This window comes from Bombina bombina, chromosome 1 (assembly GCF_027579735.1).
Source record: "Bombina bombina isolate aBomBom1 chromosome 1, aBomBom1.pri, whole genome shotgun sequence".
In the NCBI taxonomy this organism is placed as follows: Eukaryota; Metazoa; Chordata; class Amphibia; order Anura; family Bombinatoridae; genus Bombina; species Bombina bombina.
This window is the reverse complement of record NC_069499.1, coordinates 1,333,157,006-1,333,173,321: the sequence shown is the minus strand read 5'-3', so window position 1 is coordinate 1,333,173,321 and position 16,316 is coordinate 1,333,157,006. Positions and strand designations below refer to the sequence as shown.

Here is a 16,316-nt window from a genome sequence, read left to right as displayed (position 1 = left end):
AAACACCAAAGAAGTGTCAGTGCACCCACTGCTTCCGCCTGAAAACCCCTGGACAGGCATCTGGGAAGTCTCATGTTTAGATGAGAAAACACATCTGTATGGAGGGACCACCCCCCCTGGATATAAAGTCTGACGGTTGAAATAATCCGCCTCCCAATGTCTATACCTGGGAAATGCATCGCAGAAATTAGACAGAAGCTCCGTCCAAGCAAGTATCCAAAATACTTCTTCATAGCTTGTGGACTGTAAGTCCTACGCTGGTGATTGACAAATGCCACTGTTTGTGATATTGTCTGTCTGAAAACAAATGAACGGTTCTCTCTTCAACAGAGGTCAAAACTGAAGAGCTCTGAGAATTGCACAGAGTTCTAAAAAATTGATTGGTAATCACTCCTCTTGAGATTTCCAAACCCCTTGTGCTGTCAGAGATCCCCAAACAGCTCCCTAACATGAAAGGCTTGCATCTGAAGTGAACATAGTCCAGGTTAGCCGAACAAAAGAAGCCCCTTGAACCAAACGCTGGTGATTTAACCACCACGTCAGAGGGAGTCAAACATTGAGATTTAAGGATATTAATTGTGATATCTTTGTATAATCCCTGCACCATGGATTCAGCAAACAAAGCTGGAGAGGTCTCATGTGAAAACGAGCAAAGAGAATCGCGTCTGATGCTGCAGTCATGAGACTTAAAATTTCCATGCACATAACCACTGAAAGGAATGACAGACTGAAGGTGCCGACAGGCTGCAACCAATTTCAAACGTCTCTTGTCTGTTAGAGACAGAGTCATGGACACTGAATCTATCTGGAAACCTAAAAAAGGTGACCCTTGTCTGAGGAATCAAGAAACTTTTGGTAAATTGATCCTCCAACCATGCTTCTGAAGAAACAACACTAGTTGATTCGTGTGAGATTCTGCAGAACAAAGACTGAGCTAGTACCAAGATATCATCCAAATAAGGAAACACCGCAATACCCTGCTCTCTGGTTTCCATAAAGCAGGGCACCTAGAACCTTTAAAAAGATTATTTAAGCGGTTGCTAATCCAAATGGAAGAGCAATTAATTGGCAATGCTTGTCTAGAAAAGAGAATCTCAGAAACTGAAAATGATCTGAAAGAATCGGAATATGAAGGTATACATCCTGCAAGTCCATTGAGGACATAAAATGTTCTTGCTGAACAAAAGGCAGAATAGTCCTGAAAGTCACCATTTGAAAGATGGTACTCTTACATAACTATTCAAAATTTTCAGATCCAAAAATTGGTCTGAATGAAATTTTCTTCTTTGGGACAAACAAATAGATTTGAATAAAACTCCAGACTCTGTTCCTGAAAAGGAACTGACATGACTACCCCTGAAACTCCAGGAGTGAAACACACTTCAGGAAAACCTGAGTTTAACTGGATTTGCTGGGATACGTGAGCGAAACAAATCTTCTCACAGGAGAACTTACTCAGAATCATATTTGATACCCTTGAGAGACAATACTCTGGATAAATTCTGTCCAAAATCTATGGTTTCAAACATCCTTGAAAAAAACCTTAATCTGCCCTCTACCAGCTCAGCTGGAATGAGAGTCACACCTTAATGCGGACTTAGGGGCTAGCTTTTGGTTTCTTAAATGGCTTGGAATTATTCCGTTTAATGAAGGTTTCCAATTGGAAACAGATTCCATAGGGAAGGAATAGGTTTTTGTTCCTTAATTGACAAAAAGAAAGAAAACGATTAGGAGCTTTATATTTACCCTTTCGGTCTCTTATTACCTTGGAAAGAAAGAGATAGCAATCTAGACTTAAAAAGTCATATCAGCATTCCAAGAATAAAGCCACAAAACTCTTCTAGCTAAAAATAGCTAAAGACATAGATCTAAAATCAATCTTGATGATATAAAAAAAAATGGCATCAGAACTGAATAGTATGTTGCAGTAAGCGAACAATGCTAGATAAATCAGAATCCAATTTTTGTTGCGCTAATTCTCCAACAAAAATGTTGATGCAGCTGCAACATCAGCCAAAGAAATTGCAGGCCTGAGACGACCTAAATATAAATAAGCTTTCCTTAGAAAAGATTCAAGTTTCCTATCTAACGGAACTTAAGTACTATCTTCCATAGGAATAGAGGTACAATCAGCAAGAGTAGAAATAGCCCCATCAACTTGAGGATCTTTGCCCAAACTCTATAGTAATTGCTGGTAAAGGATACAATTTTTAAAACCTTGAAGAAGGAAAAAAAAAAGTACCGCCCGGCTTATTCCATTCCTTATAAATCATATCAGAAATAGCATCAGGAATAGGAAAAAAACCTCTGGAGGTTTAAAAACAGAATTTACTATTTATAATATTAAGAGGACTAGTTTCCACAATATCCAAAAATAATTAACACTTCTAATAAAGAACGAAAAATACTTCATTTAAAATAAATAAGTAGGTTTGTTAGTGTCAATATCTGAGGAAGGATCTTCTGAATCAGATCCTCATCAGAGGAGGATGATTCATTATGTGGTCGGTCATTTGAAATTTCATCAACCTTATGAGAAGTTTTAAAAGACCGTATAATAATTAGAAGGCAGAATAGCAGACAAAGCCTTCTTAACAGAATTAGTAACAATTCTTTAAATTTCATAGGTATAACATGTACATTAAAAGTTGAAGGAACAACAACAGGCAATGTACTATTTACTGATGGACACAATATCTGCATGTAACAGTTTATCATGATAACCAATACAAATGACATTCGGAAATATAATGCACTTAGCTTTAATAGAACCGACATCAGGCAGCAAAGTTCCAACAGATACTTCTGAGGCAGGATCAGATTGAGACATCTTGCAAAATGTAAAATAAAAAACATATAAAGCAAAATTTGCAATTTCCTTATATGACAGTTTCAGGAATGGGGAAAAAAATGCAATAGCATAGCCCTCTGACATAGAAAAAGGCAAGAGGCAAATAGCAATGGGGTATTAAAATAATGAAAAAAATCTGGCGCCAAGTATGACGCACAACATAACTGAAATTGTTTTGGCGCCAACAACATCACTAACGACGCAACCCTGTGTAAGGAATTCGGCGTCAACTAAGACGCCAGAAATTACGGACTTGCGTCAACGGACGTACCTTCGCGCCAAAAATTTATCGCGCCAAGAATGATGCAATAAAGTCTAGCATTTGGCACACCCGCGTGCCTAATCCTGCCCGCAATTTGCAAGAAAAATGTAGTCAATTTGAAAAAAAAAAAAGACTAAACCCCAGGTAAGAAAAAATATTTCTTAATATGTTAATCTTCCTCAAATATGAAACTGACAGTCTGCAAAAGGAAATACATGAACCAGACTCATGGCAAATATAAGTAAAATACATATATTTAGAACTTTATATAAATGCATAAAGTGCCAAATCATAGCTGAGGTGTCTTAAGTAATAAAAAACATACTTACCGAAAGACACCCATCCACATATAGCAGATAGCCAAACCAGTACTGAAACAGTTATCAGTAGAGGTAATGAACCAAGCATCTGAAGAAAAAAAACCAAACAAAAAAAAAAAGATCTGATCCTGGATCGGGGGCTGCCCTTTCATGCCGATTTGTTTTCGGCAGCCTTCTTATTCTGCTTGAACTTATTCCAGGACTGAGTTGGCTTCCAAGTACTCTTGGGTTGCTTGGACTTGGAGGATTGCCGTTGTTGGGATTTGTCAGAATGAAAGGAACAAAAATTTGAATATTGTCATCCCTTAGACTTGTTCTTCTTATCTTGCGGTAGGAAGGCACCCTTGCCTTGTCCAGGACCGGACCAAATAAAATCTTTCCCTTGAAGGGAAGAGAAAGGAGTCTTGAGCAGACCAAGACTTCAACCAGATCTTTAATTCTGTCTTGAATATGCTCGAGGGGAGACTCCACCTCAATGAATTAAGACAAAGAGTCGCACCAGTAGGTAGCTGCTCCAGCAACTGCAGCCTCAGGTTGAAACATCTTTCTCAGAAAGGTTTCCATTTTCTTATCTATCAGTTCTCTGAACGAAGAACTATCCTCAAGAGTACGTTTAGCGAGCATAGAGCTAGCACCATCCACCTTAGGAATGGAGCCCCACAAATCCAGTTGAGAGTCCGGGAACGACTTTTAAAAAGTAGACGAGGAGGAAAAGGAAGATCCAATTCTTTCCCATTCGTTGTTAATAATGTTCGCCATTTTAACAACCACAGGAAAAGTCAAATAAACTTTCCTGTCTTCGTAAACTCTGTCTAATTTAGGTATTGTAGGTTCTTCAGGCAACACGGTCTCTTGAACCTCGAACGTAGACGGAACCTCCTTTAATAAAAAAATGCAAGTGCTCGACTTTTAATCTAAAGGACGGTTCCTCCGCAGCAGGATGCTTAGACGCTAAGGACTCTGACCCAGAAAGTTCACCCTCTGAAGCTACAGAGGTTAACTCATTAGATAACTGGGACATAATAGCTAAATCCGATAAATATTTAATGATTCTGGGTCAAGAGAGCAATGTTTAACCTTTCTCTTGCATTTGTTAGAGCAAGGTAATGCACTGAGGGCCGCAGACACCACCGTTTGTAACTGCACGGGAAAGTAAGCAGGAAGAAGGCCCCCTCCGTATGGAGGATTAGATGTGCTACGGGGAACTGCATGTGGAGTGGATAATGTAGCAAGGGTAGTAATCTCACAGGTTGCCGAGTCCTGAGAGGTAGACGGCTCAGAGGGACTAATAGCCTTAGCAGCCTTGTCTCCCTTATTAAACTTTATAACGGTGTTAAGGCATGTGGAACATAATTGAGTGGGCAGGAAAACCACAGCCTCCTCACAATATAAACAGGTATGATTTAGTACAGAAGTAGTACCTTCTAACATGTCAGAGTCCTCCATAGCTCAGGTTATACCCACAGAAGGACACAAATAAAAACATTATATATATATATATATATATATATATATATATATATATATATATATATATATATATATATATATATATATATATATATATATATATACACACACACACACACATATACTCCCAATGGCTGGGGCATTTTGAGGTTTGGGAAACTTTGCCACTCCTGGTAGGATTGTATATCCCATATGTCACTAGCTCATGGACTCTTGCCAATATGAAATAAATTAATGTATCAGGTAAGTTCTTACATAAATTATGTTTGTTTGTTTTTTTTCCACTGCTACAGCAGCTTCCCCCACATAGAGATCCTCTATTCACACGTAAGCAATGACAAATCCGGCTTCCTCCAATCACAGCATGGCCTCAGGCAAAGACCACCCTGGGGGGAAAGCTGTGTTTGGAGGAAGGATTAGTCATTGCTGACGTGTGAATAGAGGATCTCTAGGTGGGGGAAGCTGCTGTAGCAGTGAAAAGAGAAAAAAAGGTAATTTTTTTACCAAAACGGCTGCTTTGTAAACTTTGATGAATGAAAGTGCCCCTTTTTTTAATAGCACTATATACTAATAGTGCTTTCATTCACCAAAGTTTACCTTCACTTTAAGTAACGTCCCAGGTTCCTACTTTATCAGTATATCTGAGAAAATACGTATTTTACCTATTACAAAAATATGTAGCAACAGCCATAGCTGTAAAGCTCACTATGAGAGAGTTTTAATTATGGCACCCATAAAATGTATTTTACCGAATACAGATATATGCTGCAACAGACAGGCCTGTCAATCTCCTCCCCATGAGAGGGATCAAAATATGGCACCCATATTTATAAAATATTTGATTAGAAAGAGAATGATAAAGTCAGTCCCTTGAAACAGAAGACATGCCACGCATACACACAGAAGAATTAGGAGTGCAAAATGACTGTATTACATGCCTAATATCACAAATGAAATTTCTAACATATTCCAAGGTGCATTATTAATCGCCACTAGATGGCTAACACCATGGAATCTCCAGTTAAGAGGAGAGAAAGTCATGCCACTATGTGATTTCATTACATAATAAAATAATTAGAATCACACACAGAAAAAAAGCATGATATGAGGAACTACGTGAAAATAAAAATACTGTTTCGTCCCCATGATACCATGCACTGACTGACTGACAAGCCAACACACAAGTATGCAGATATAGATTAAATGGATCTATTTATTTGAGAATGCCTGTCAAAGACATGACAGGAAACAAAAGAAGCTGCTGGCAACTGTCAGGTATATGAGAAGTATAAAGAAATTATACTACGTACCAGACCTATATCATAAGTCAGATTCTGACTGTAGGCTATATATGAAAATCGCAGAGGCCGGCTAAAGTTAAACTCGGGCTTCAGAGCAAGCACATTCAGCGCTATTATAATCATATAAAAGCCCACAGGAGAAACACTCACAATATGACGTGCATATTTCTTTAAGAAACTCGCTCGAGGCGCGATGCGCTCCCTCAGAGGAATCAAATAAAATGGTGGCGCCAACCGTTCTGAGGTAAAGGCGTGAATTGCAAATACCGACAATATATGAAATCACGATGCCGGCCATTTTAATTTATAGTGCCTCCTACAGGGGAAAACAAAACTAACCGTCCAGTCAGTGAAAATGGTGCGCATTGCGAACAACTAAAATACCACTACAAGAGAAGATTATCTAAAAACGGCTTCTTCTGAGATGACGCAATAAAAATGTATGCATAACACAGTCAGCAGTAGCCTCTTGAAATCTACTGAAGCCGGAGATGCCGTGCCGCTGCTGCAAAGGAGGAACATACCAGCTAAAGGAGCTAGAGTGTAGATGGCTCCATTATTATAAGGGTCCACACAAACCCCCAACCCCCTGCTGGCCATTTTTAACTGGATTTAAACTATGAGGGCAGTATCTTTCTTTTTAAACAACAAAAATTCTGGTGTTGACAATCCCTTTAAGGAGATGCCGGTTAGATCCAAGCTGCTCTTAAATAACCGATATCCCCAGCCAGGGATGTAACTAAGGTTCCCAGACCCAACTATGAGGTCAATGGAGGTGGCAACTGGACACCTTTAAAACTCTCCTCTTCCCCTGATGACAGTAACCGTATACCTGCCAAGGGAAGGGTCTAAATACGATATAAACAGACTTACACACCAGGGTCTTCTGCTGTGGAGCAGACACAGCACTTCCCAGTCTAAGTCTCATCCGGCCGCTGGCAGGGACCTAGAGAGAAAATAAAAGCAGAGTAACCAACCCTGGTTTTCTATTTAGGGGTAGCATAAATGTTAGAAGGGAAGGACTACCTCGCCGTCTTCCAATTGCTAAAAGCCACCATGACTCTTATTAAAGAGGATTACACGGACACAGCATAGCCCCAATCCTTGCTTGCTGGGTAACTACCCATAAAAGGATTAAATATCTTCAGACGCCAACTTTGCACATCCTCCTGATATACAAGGCAAAGAATGACTGGTGTTTATGGGAAGTGGAAGTGATACTTCCAGCTATGCTGGGGTGTTCTTTGCCTTCTCCTGGTGGCCAGGAGTTGAATTCCCACTAGTAATTAGAATGTATTCATGGACTCTCCATGCCATTGGAAAGAAAACTGCTACTTGTATAGCAATGTAAACATGTGCACACTACAGAGCTTACCTTCCTGTATTTCCACAAAGCATAACAAGAAAACTAACAAAATTTGATAATAGAAGAACATTGGAACATTGTTTAAAATTGTATGTTCTATGTGAATCATGAAAGAAAAAGTTTGGGTTGTATATCCTTTTAAGTTCTCCACCTCTGTGGTGGCAAACCGCTTAGGCAACAGATCACAGCTTGTGTATGAGCATGCAATGCATGATTACAAACTAGTAACGCAGCTTGATAAATGCTTGAAATACAACAAACTGACAAATGCTTTTGCAAAATTCTTGTCAAAAGCATCATAAGACAGTTTGATGATACACAGCAACTTGGCATAGCTTAAACTTCATGCTCTATCTTGAGGAAATAGTGAAAATGTAGAGTGTGGAAGAATAAATACATTTAATACTTGTAAAAAGGCACTTGTGTGTGCAATCTCAAATATATGTATTTATGTAATGATTTCACATTGCCAAAGTGGTACATTTATTTATAAAGGGTCCCCAAATTCCATAGTGCTACTTTAGTTATACTTTTTATATATTCAGTCTAGAATGGAGTTGTTAAAAAGAAAAAAAGAAAAACGTATAATTTCTGTTAAATGATGCTTGCCTCAGGCATATCAATGCACTACTGGGAGCTATCAGCAGTGCACTTCTGTTCAATTGTACTTTAAATATGCGTATAATCGCTTTGCAGGGGTTATATACAAACAATAGTGCAACAACAACATGCAAAACACATTGTCATTTTCTTTTTGCATGCTATGTCCTTTTAACTTACTTGCAATTTATTAGTATGTTCTGGAAAGATAAAATGTGTTTCACAACTTTTAAAAGTGCATTTGAGTTATGTAAATTGCTACAATAAACTTAACAATGATACTAACCTAGTGAGCTTAACAGTGTTATCCAGAGCTGCAGAGAGCAATAGACCATCAGAACGGTCATTGAATGCCAGACCTCTGATCTGCTTCGAGTGAATGGGAACATACTGGCTGCTCTTCATATTGGCAGCACTGAGCTTCTTAACCCCGCAGCCTGAAACAGACAAAATCTGTCTTGAACATACACTAAATTAAATTTAGAAGAAAATGGACTGAATTTATACACTATTTCTTAGTACACAAATTTACATTGTTCTGAACAAATTATTCTATTTCTACTTAACCCAGAAAGCAGATTTTAGACATCCACACAATTCCTCTTCTTGATTATAATAGGAGGATCACTGCCATATTTCTCCAGAGCCATTGAGCCTCCTTCTGCAATAATAGATTAATCCTGAATCTCAGATAAACACGCACAGAAACACATTAGAATACCAGACCTCCCGGATAATTGATATCACCTGTGGATAATCTGAACACAACAACACTGCTTCACAGATCAACATGCAGTTCATGTTAAGTCCCTACATAGTAGATTGTTACGATCCTACAGAGATCCGAATAGGGAAGGACTTACAATCGCTGACCATGGAGTCTGAGGGTAAAATAGTGCTTAAAAATATCCACCTATGATCCTGCCCTCCTTGACATTGGAGAGCCGGCCCATTTAACATCTGAAAAATAAAATTTATGCTTACCTGATAAAATTCTTTCTTTCCGGACAAGAAGAGTGCACGTCGTCATTCAAATTACTAGTGGGATATTCAACTCCTGGCCAGCAGGAGAAGGCAAAGAGCACCCCAGCAAAGCTGTTAAGTGTAACTTCCCTTAACCAAAATCCCCAGTCATTCAGCCGAAGGAAAAACATAAATTATGCTTACCTGATCCTTTTCTTTTCCACAGCTGCATTCATTACTTTTGGGAAATAAGAACCTTGCCACCAGGAGGAGGCAAAGACACCCCAGCCAAAGGCTTAAATAATACTCCCACTCCCCTCATCCCCCAGTCATTCAGCCGAGGAACAAGGACCAGTAGAAGAAATATCAGGTGAAAGGTGCCAGAAGAATAATTAAGGACGCCCCACAAAAAAATTATGGGTGGGGAGCTGTGGACTCTTATCAGGTAAGCATAATTTATGTTTTTCTTCTTAAACGGAAAGAGTCCACGGCTGCATTCATTACGTTTGGGAAAACAATATCCAAGCTGTAGAGGACAATGAATGCCAAGACGGGAGGGTACAATAGGCGGCCCATACTGAGGGCACCAAGCCTAAACCCAACAACAAAAACTTTACAAGGAAAGGCCCCAAGGACACTGAGCCGCAGATAGTCCAGAAGCCAAGCTTGAGACCACAAACCGGAGCCAACAGTCCTCATACAGTCGGTCCCTCACCACTCCCCCCACACTAATGAAGGGGACAACAGCCTAAACTCCCCAAGGGATAAGGCAAAGGAGAACCGAAGGAAACCAAAAGGTCACCACAATCCAAAAAAAGAAACCTCCAACAGTGAGCCCAGCTCACAAATACCCAAATGGGCATAATAGAGAAAGGAGGCTACGCCTAGACCAAGCGGAACCCGGGCAAAGAGACAGAGAAAAAGTCTCTTCTCCAACATTATGCAGACAATGAAATACAACTGAACAGAGTCCTCACAGTGACTGAACATAGAATACAAAAGTATCCAATCACAAAAAAATGTGTAACAGACCCAGACGAAAAACCCTGAGTCAGAACAGAGAGTCAACATCAGGACGACACAGAGAATTACTTGCTAGAAGTAGAAGCAGCCAACAAGAGAACAGAGTGCAAAAAGCAACCCCCAGAGGGCACGCCCTAGGCAACCTAAGTCGCCAAACCTACACACAGGTCTCCAAAAGGGGAACACAGAACCTCAATCGAGGCTCCCCGAAGGAGAGGTTACACCCAGAGCCCGAAGGAGGTGTAATCCTGGCCCCTCTGCCTGTAAGCCTAGGGAGCTAGCAACTATGCCCACCTAGATACTGAAAATGACAACTTTTCTCAGAACCCACACCCAGCCGGACCAACCCAGCATCAGTGGATCTGAAACAGGGGAACAGAAGAACCCTGAAACCAGCTCAAGAACAAGCAGAAGAATGGCCACAGGCATCCCCACAGAGCACGGGTACCACCCAACTCCTAAAACAGACGACAGGCCGTAGACCCAAAGGATCTAGCAAAAAGGCCCAACAAAGTCTCAACTTGGAGCCAGCAAGACTACAAATGGAACGCAACAACCCAAAGAGACACCCCTCTTCGATAAGTTACCCACAGTTCAAACCTCCTGAATCCAGGAGAAGTCCCAAGAAAGGGACTACATCTCCATAAGGAGAATAACCCCTTAAGAAAAGGGACGGAGCTAGAGGGGCAACATCTGCCCTCAAAGCACGAAGCCACCGGCTAAAGGAGAGATCAATCCCCAACACAGATGTCCTTTGAAAAGACCCCCATCAAAGTAGCTTGCTAAAACACATCCCCTGTGTAATGGATGCTGCAGAGACACTGTAAACCCATTCGCCTGCAAACAGTGAATCCAAGGGTTACCCTAGCAAGCTGACCTAGGGAATCCAACCCTAAGGCGCATCAGCCTAATGAGTAACAGACACTCAGAAAACCTGGCCAACCATGACCAGGTCAGGTAGATTGAGTAAAGGACATAGCTCAAGTTCTCAGTACTGAGGAACCCCAAACCAGCTCTTAGCCATAAGATTCCAGTAACAACCCATAACTGGGTCCACAAGGGAAAACGCTGAGCCAAGAACTTAACACCCTATCTGACAAAAAAAAAAAACAGACACAAGGGATATGAATGCAATATCCAAATCGTGACTGAGCTTATCTTAGAACACCAAAAAGGTGTATTAATAATTGGAGGTGATTTAAATCTTCCCCTAAACCCTAGAGTAGACTGTTCGAACGCAAAGTCATCGATACCAGACTCACAAATTACCCGCACTAACAATTGCCTTAAAAAACTCTGCGTACACGACCTGTGGAGGGTATCTAACCCTGAGAAATACGATTACACGTTCTATTCGTACCCCCACAAACTCTACACTAGGATCGATTACATCTTCACAGATGTAACAGGTCTATCATTGTTTCACTCCTCACAGATAGCCCCGACGACTTGGTCAGACCACGCAGCAGTTTTGGGAACACTAACGTGGCAAACCAAACCCATACAAGATTTTATTTGGAAAATGGATGATTATCTTTTACTAGACCCCTCAGTAGAGCAGCAAATTTCACAGTTAATCACAGAATACTTTACAAATAACGTATCCCCTGATATCTCCCCCTTCGATGTCTGGGAAGCACATAAATGCGTGATACGGGGAGAACTTATGGGTATCAAGGCAGCTATTCTTATGAATGCAATATCCAGATAATGAGAAGAACTCGTAAGCCCCGATCGAAGGAAGGGACCACCCCTTGCTAAAGTCCTACGCTCCAACAAGCAAGGCGATATAAGTCATATTACGACTCTAGAGCCCCTAGACTTCTCAAACAGCCTTAGGACAACAAAGCAAGGAATACCTCGCGGTCAAAACCCCTCGAGCAGGGCTAGTCTCCACATCACCTCCATACCAACAGAGGAATACAGGGAGAAAAGGCACAAAGCCTTTCCAGCTCCGGGGAGCCCCGAGCTAAGCCCAAAGTCCCCACAGGGTTTAACCATCTCCCGGAAGGAACCCAGGTCCCTGAAAAGGAGACCTATCTCACCCGGAGATAACGAAAGACCAAGAAGGTCTTATAACTTAGCTAGACAGTACACGGTCAATGTGGAATAGCTGTAGCTGGTTACATTAAACAGCTTGCAAGCACACATTCAAAGTGCAAAGAGCTGCAGCTTATTTCAAACTGCAAACATTCCGCATGCTAGTCAGCTATACACACTACTAGCTGTTGATGGACCAAGTCCAAAAAGGACAAATCCAGAGCCTCAAAAAAGGCCAAAACGCTCAAAAAGCAGTAAGAGGGCGCTAAGCCCTCCAACCCTCCACTGCGTGTGGTAGGAAATTCTAGGGTCCGACAATACCAGACGAAAGAGATTGACGCAGCGGAAACTCCAGTGACCCAGTCATTCATGATTGAAGGCTATAAGGACAAACAATCCTTCCCGCCTCATGGACCCACATTTGTAAAACAAATTATAACCATAGCACTCAGCACCTCGACTGGACCAGCCAAGCAGAACAGCCACAAGACAGAACGAACCCAACAGGACCAGCCTGTACCAAAGGCCCTAACCGGCAAGTTTCATAAATCCTCCCTCAGAGGGGAAGGAAAATAGACAATTTTAACAAAGGACTAATCTGTCCAAAACAACTTCCGAAGAAGTAACAAAGAGTATCGATCCCACAAGGTTCCCGAAGGAAACAAACAAAATAAAAAACATCCTATCGGATAAAAAGAAAGTATAAGGCAACCCTGAGGTTAACACCCAAGAAGACACAGGCCTACCCGCAGGACCAGCCAAACGGAAGCCCTGATCTTCCATAAACTGGGAAAGATCTCAATAAAATAATCATGAGATTACATCATCCCCACGTGTCTAATGAGCTGCACCATTCGAATCAGCAGACTGAAAATCCCTGTATCCGATAAGGATAGGGTAATTTAATAACTGAAAAACATGTCTGAGTAATACGGCAAAGCGTGCAATTCTGTAAGGAAAGGCACAACACTCAGGAACAGTTACACCCACAGGGAACTGTAGAGGCCCTCCCCAAGGTGAGAGACCCGGGACAATAGGGCACGAGCACAATCTCAAATAAACGTCTGAACTCTGAAGACGAATAACCGACAAAAATATATGGAAGCGAAAGCGTGCTGCAACCTCTGGGAAGGAACACGCCTCCCTGCATGGAGGAATTTTCATAACCTGGTACAGTCGTACAGTCCAAAAAAGTGCGCCCAACCATAAGGTTGCGTCACTTCCAGAGGCCTTAATGTTCCAAACCATGAGCCCAATTAACACCACACATAAGCAGGTTGAATCACATAAACATGATTTTTTTTTTTAAACGCAAGGTGGTAGCCACTCAGGAAAACATCTGAATTACAGTGCATTCAGGAAGAAATTAAAATGAAACAATCTTACCCGAATCAACGCCATGGAACAGAAACACGGCCCTTCAAGTGTGACGAATAGGAACATCGCATCCGCCATGGACTTGAGAGAAGAAAGCAGGCAGCGGAGCGAAGTTAGACAACGCCGATTGCTTGAGGAGCTGTTAACATGAGTCGGGATGGTTTCGCGGAAAGACTCTCCCTGCATCTCCAGACTCTAACTTTCATCCAGGCTCTCACTGAGAGGCTGACAGGATTACTTAAAACTCCTGTCCCATGCCGAAGAGTACTACCCTCCATAAAAGACAAAATAATTTCTTACACTTCTCTGCCAACCTCCTGGGGCGAAAGGCAAAGAATAACTGGGGGATGAGGGGAGTATTTAAGCCTTTGGCTGGGGTGTCTTTGCCTCCTCCGGGTGGCCAGGTTCTTATTTCCCAAAAGTAATGAATGCAGCTGTTGACTCTTTACATTTAAGAAGAAAAACATAATTTATGTAAGAACTTACCTGATAAATTAATTTTTTTCATGGTGGCAAGAGTACATGAGCTAGTGACGTATGGGATATACATTCCTACCAGGAGGGGGCAAAGTTTTCCAAACCCGATAATAAATCTTACTTCAAACAGACTTACGAGCCGGTAGCATAGTATTAATCACTGAGTCAAAGAAACCTCTACGACTAAGTACTAAGAGTTCGAATTTAGCGATTTGAGATCCCGATAGAAAAACGGCCCTTGAGACAGAAGGTCTGGCCTTAAAGAAAGAGGCCAAGGTTGGTAACTGGACATCCGGACAAGATCCGCATACCAAAACCTGTGAGGCCATGCTGGTGCTATCAGAAACACATGCGATTGTTCCAATATGATCTTGGAGATCACCCTTGGAAGAAGAACTAGAGGCGGAAAACATGTAAGCAGGTTGGAAAAACCAAGGATCCCTGGACCTGGAAAGACTTGTTTAGATGGGAAGCCATCAAATCTATTTCGGGGAGACCCCACATCTGTACAATCTGACAAAATAGATCTGGATGGAGAGACCACTCCCCTGGATGTAAAGACTGACGACTGAGATAATCCGCTTCCCAATTGTCTAAACCGGGGATATGTATCGCAGAAATTAGACAGGAGTTGGATTCCGCCCAAGAAAGTATCCGAGATACTTCTTTCATTGTTAAAGGACTGTGAGTCCCCCCTTGATGATTGACGTATGCCACAGTTGTTATATTGTCTGTCTGAAAAAGAATGAATGATTCTCTCTTTAATAGAGGCCAAGCCTGAAGAGCCCTGAAAATAGCACGGAGTTCTAAAATATTGATTGGTAACCTTACCTCTTGAGGATTCCAAACTACTTGTGCTGTCAGAGACCCCCAGACAGCTCCCCAACCTGTGAGACTTGCATCTGTTGAAATCACAGTCTAGGCAGGATGAACAAAAGAGGCCCCTTGAATAATCTGATGATGGTCTAACCACCAGGACAGAGAGAGTTGAATGTTGGGATTTAAGTATATTAACTGTGATATCCGAGAATAATCAATGCACCATTGATTCAGCATGCAAAGCTGCAGAGGTCTCATATGAAAACGAGCAAAGAGGATCGCGTCCGATGCTGCAGTCTTGAGACCTAAAACTTCCATGCAAATAGCCACTGAAGGGAATGATCAAGACTAAAGGTTTCGACAGGCAGAAACCAATTTCATTTGTCTCTTATCTGTTAAAGACAGAGTCATGGACACTGAATCTATCTGGAAACCTAAAAAGGCAACCCTTGTCTGAGGAATCAAGGTACTCTTTGGTAAATTGATCCTCCAACCATGTCTTTGAAGAAACAACACGTTGATTCATTTGAAATTGTGCTAAATAAAAAGATTGAGCCAGTACCAAGATATCGTCCAAATAAGAAAACACTGCAATACCCTGCTCTCTGATTACAGATAGAAGGGCACCGAGAACGTTTGAAAAGATTCTTGGAGTTGTTGCTAGGCCAAATTGAAGAGCAACAAATTGGTAATGCTTTTCTAGAAAAGAGAATCTTTGAAACCGATAGTGGTCTGGATGAATCGGAATGTGAAGATACGCATCCTGTAAGTCTATTGAGGACATGTAATGACCTTGCTGAACAAAAGGCAGAATAGTCCTTATAGTTACCATCTTAAAAGTTGGGACCCTTACAAAATTATTCAAAAACTTCAGATCCAGAACTGGTCTGAAAGAATTTTCCTTCTTCGGGACAATGAATAGATTTGAATAAAAACCCAGACCCTGTTCCAGAATTGGAACTGGTACAATTACTCCTGAAAGCTCTAGATCCGAAACACACTTCAGAAAACCCTGAGCTTACACAGGGTTTGTTGGAACATGAGAGAGAAAAAATCTTCTCACAGGTCGTCTTATTTTGAAACCTATTCGATACCCCTGAGGGACAATATTCTGAATCCAATGATTCTGAATGGAACCCGCCCTAACAACTTGAAATAATTTCAATCTGCCCCCCACCAGCAGAACTGGCTCGAGGGCCGCACCTTCATACAGTCTTGGGGGCTGGCTTTATTACAACTCGAGGATGGCTTCCAATTGGAGCCAGAGTCTTTAGGGGAAGGATTGGTTTTCCGTTCTCTATTCTGACGAAAGGAACAAAAACTATTAGCAGCTTTAGATTTGCCTTTAGACTTATCTTGAGACAAAAAAACATAATTTATGTAAGAACTTACCTGATACATTTATTTATTTCATTTTGGCAAGAGTCCATGAGCTAGTGACGTATGG

General features: G+C 41.3%; 1 protein-coding gene across 1 annotated transcript in view; it reads right to left on the bottom strand.

Moving 5' to 3' along the window:
* RFWD3 (ring finger and WD repeat domain 3) overlaps nt 1-16,316 on the bottom strand; it is a 245,495-nt gene that overhangs the window by 27,598 nt on the left and 201,581 nt on the right. The window contains exon 7 of the mRNA XM_053719462.1: nt 8,457-8,607. Coding sequence (XP_053575437.1) covers nt 8,457-8,607 — 151 coding nt within the window. The remainder of the gene's footprint in view (nt 1-8,456; nt 8,608-16,316) is intronic.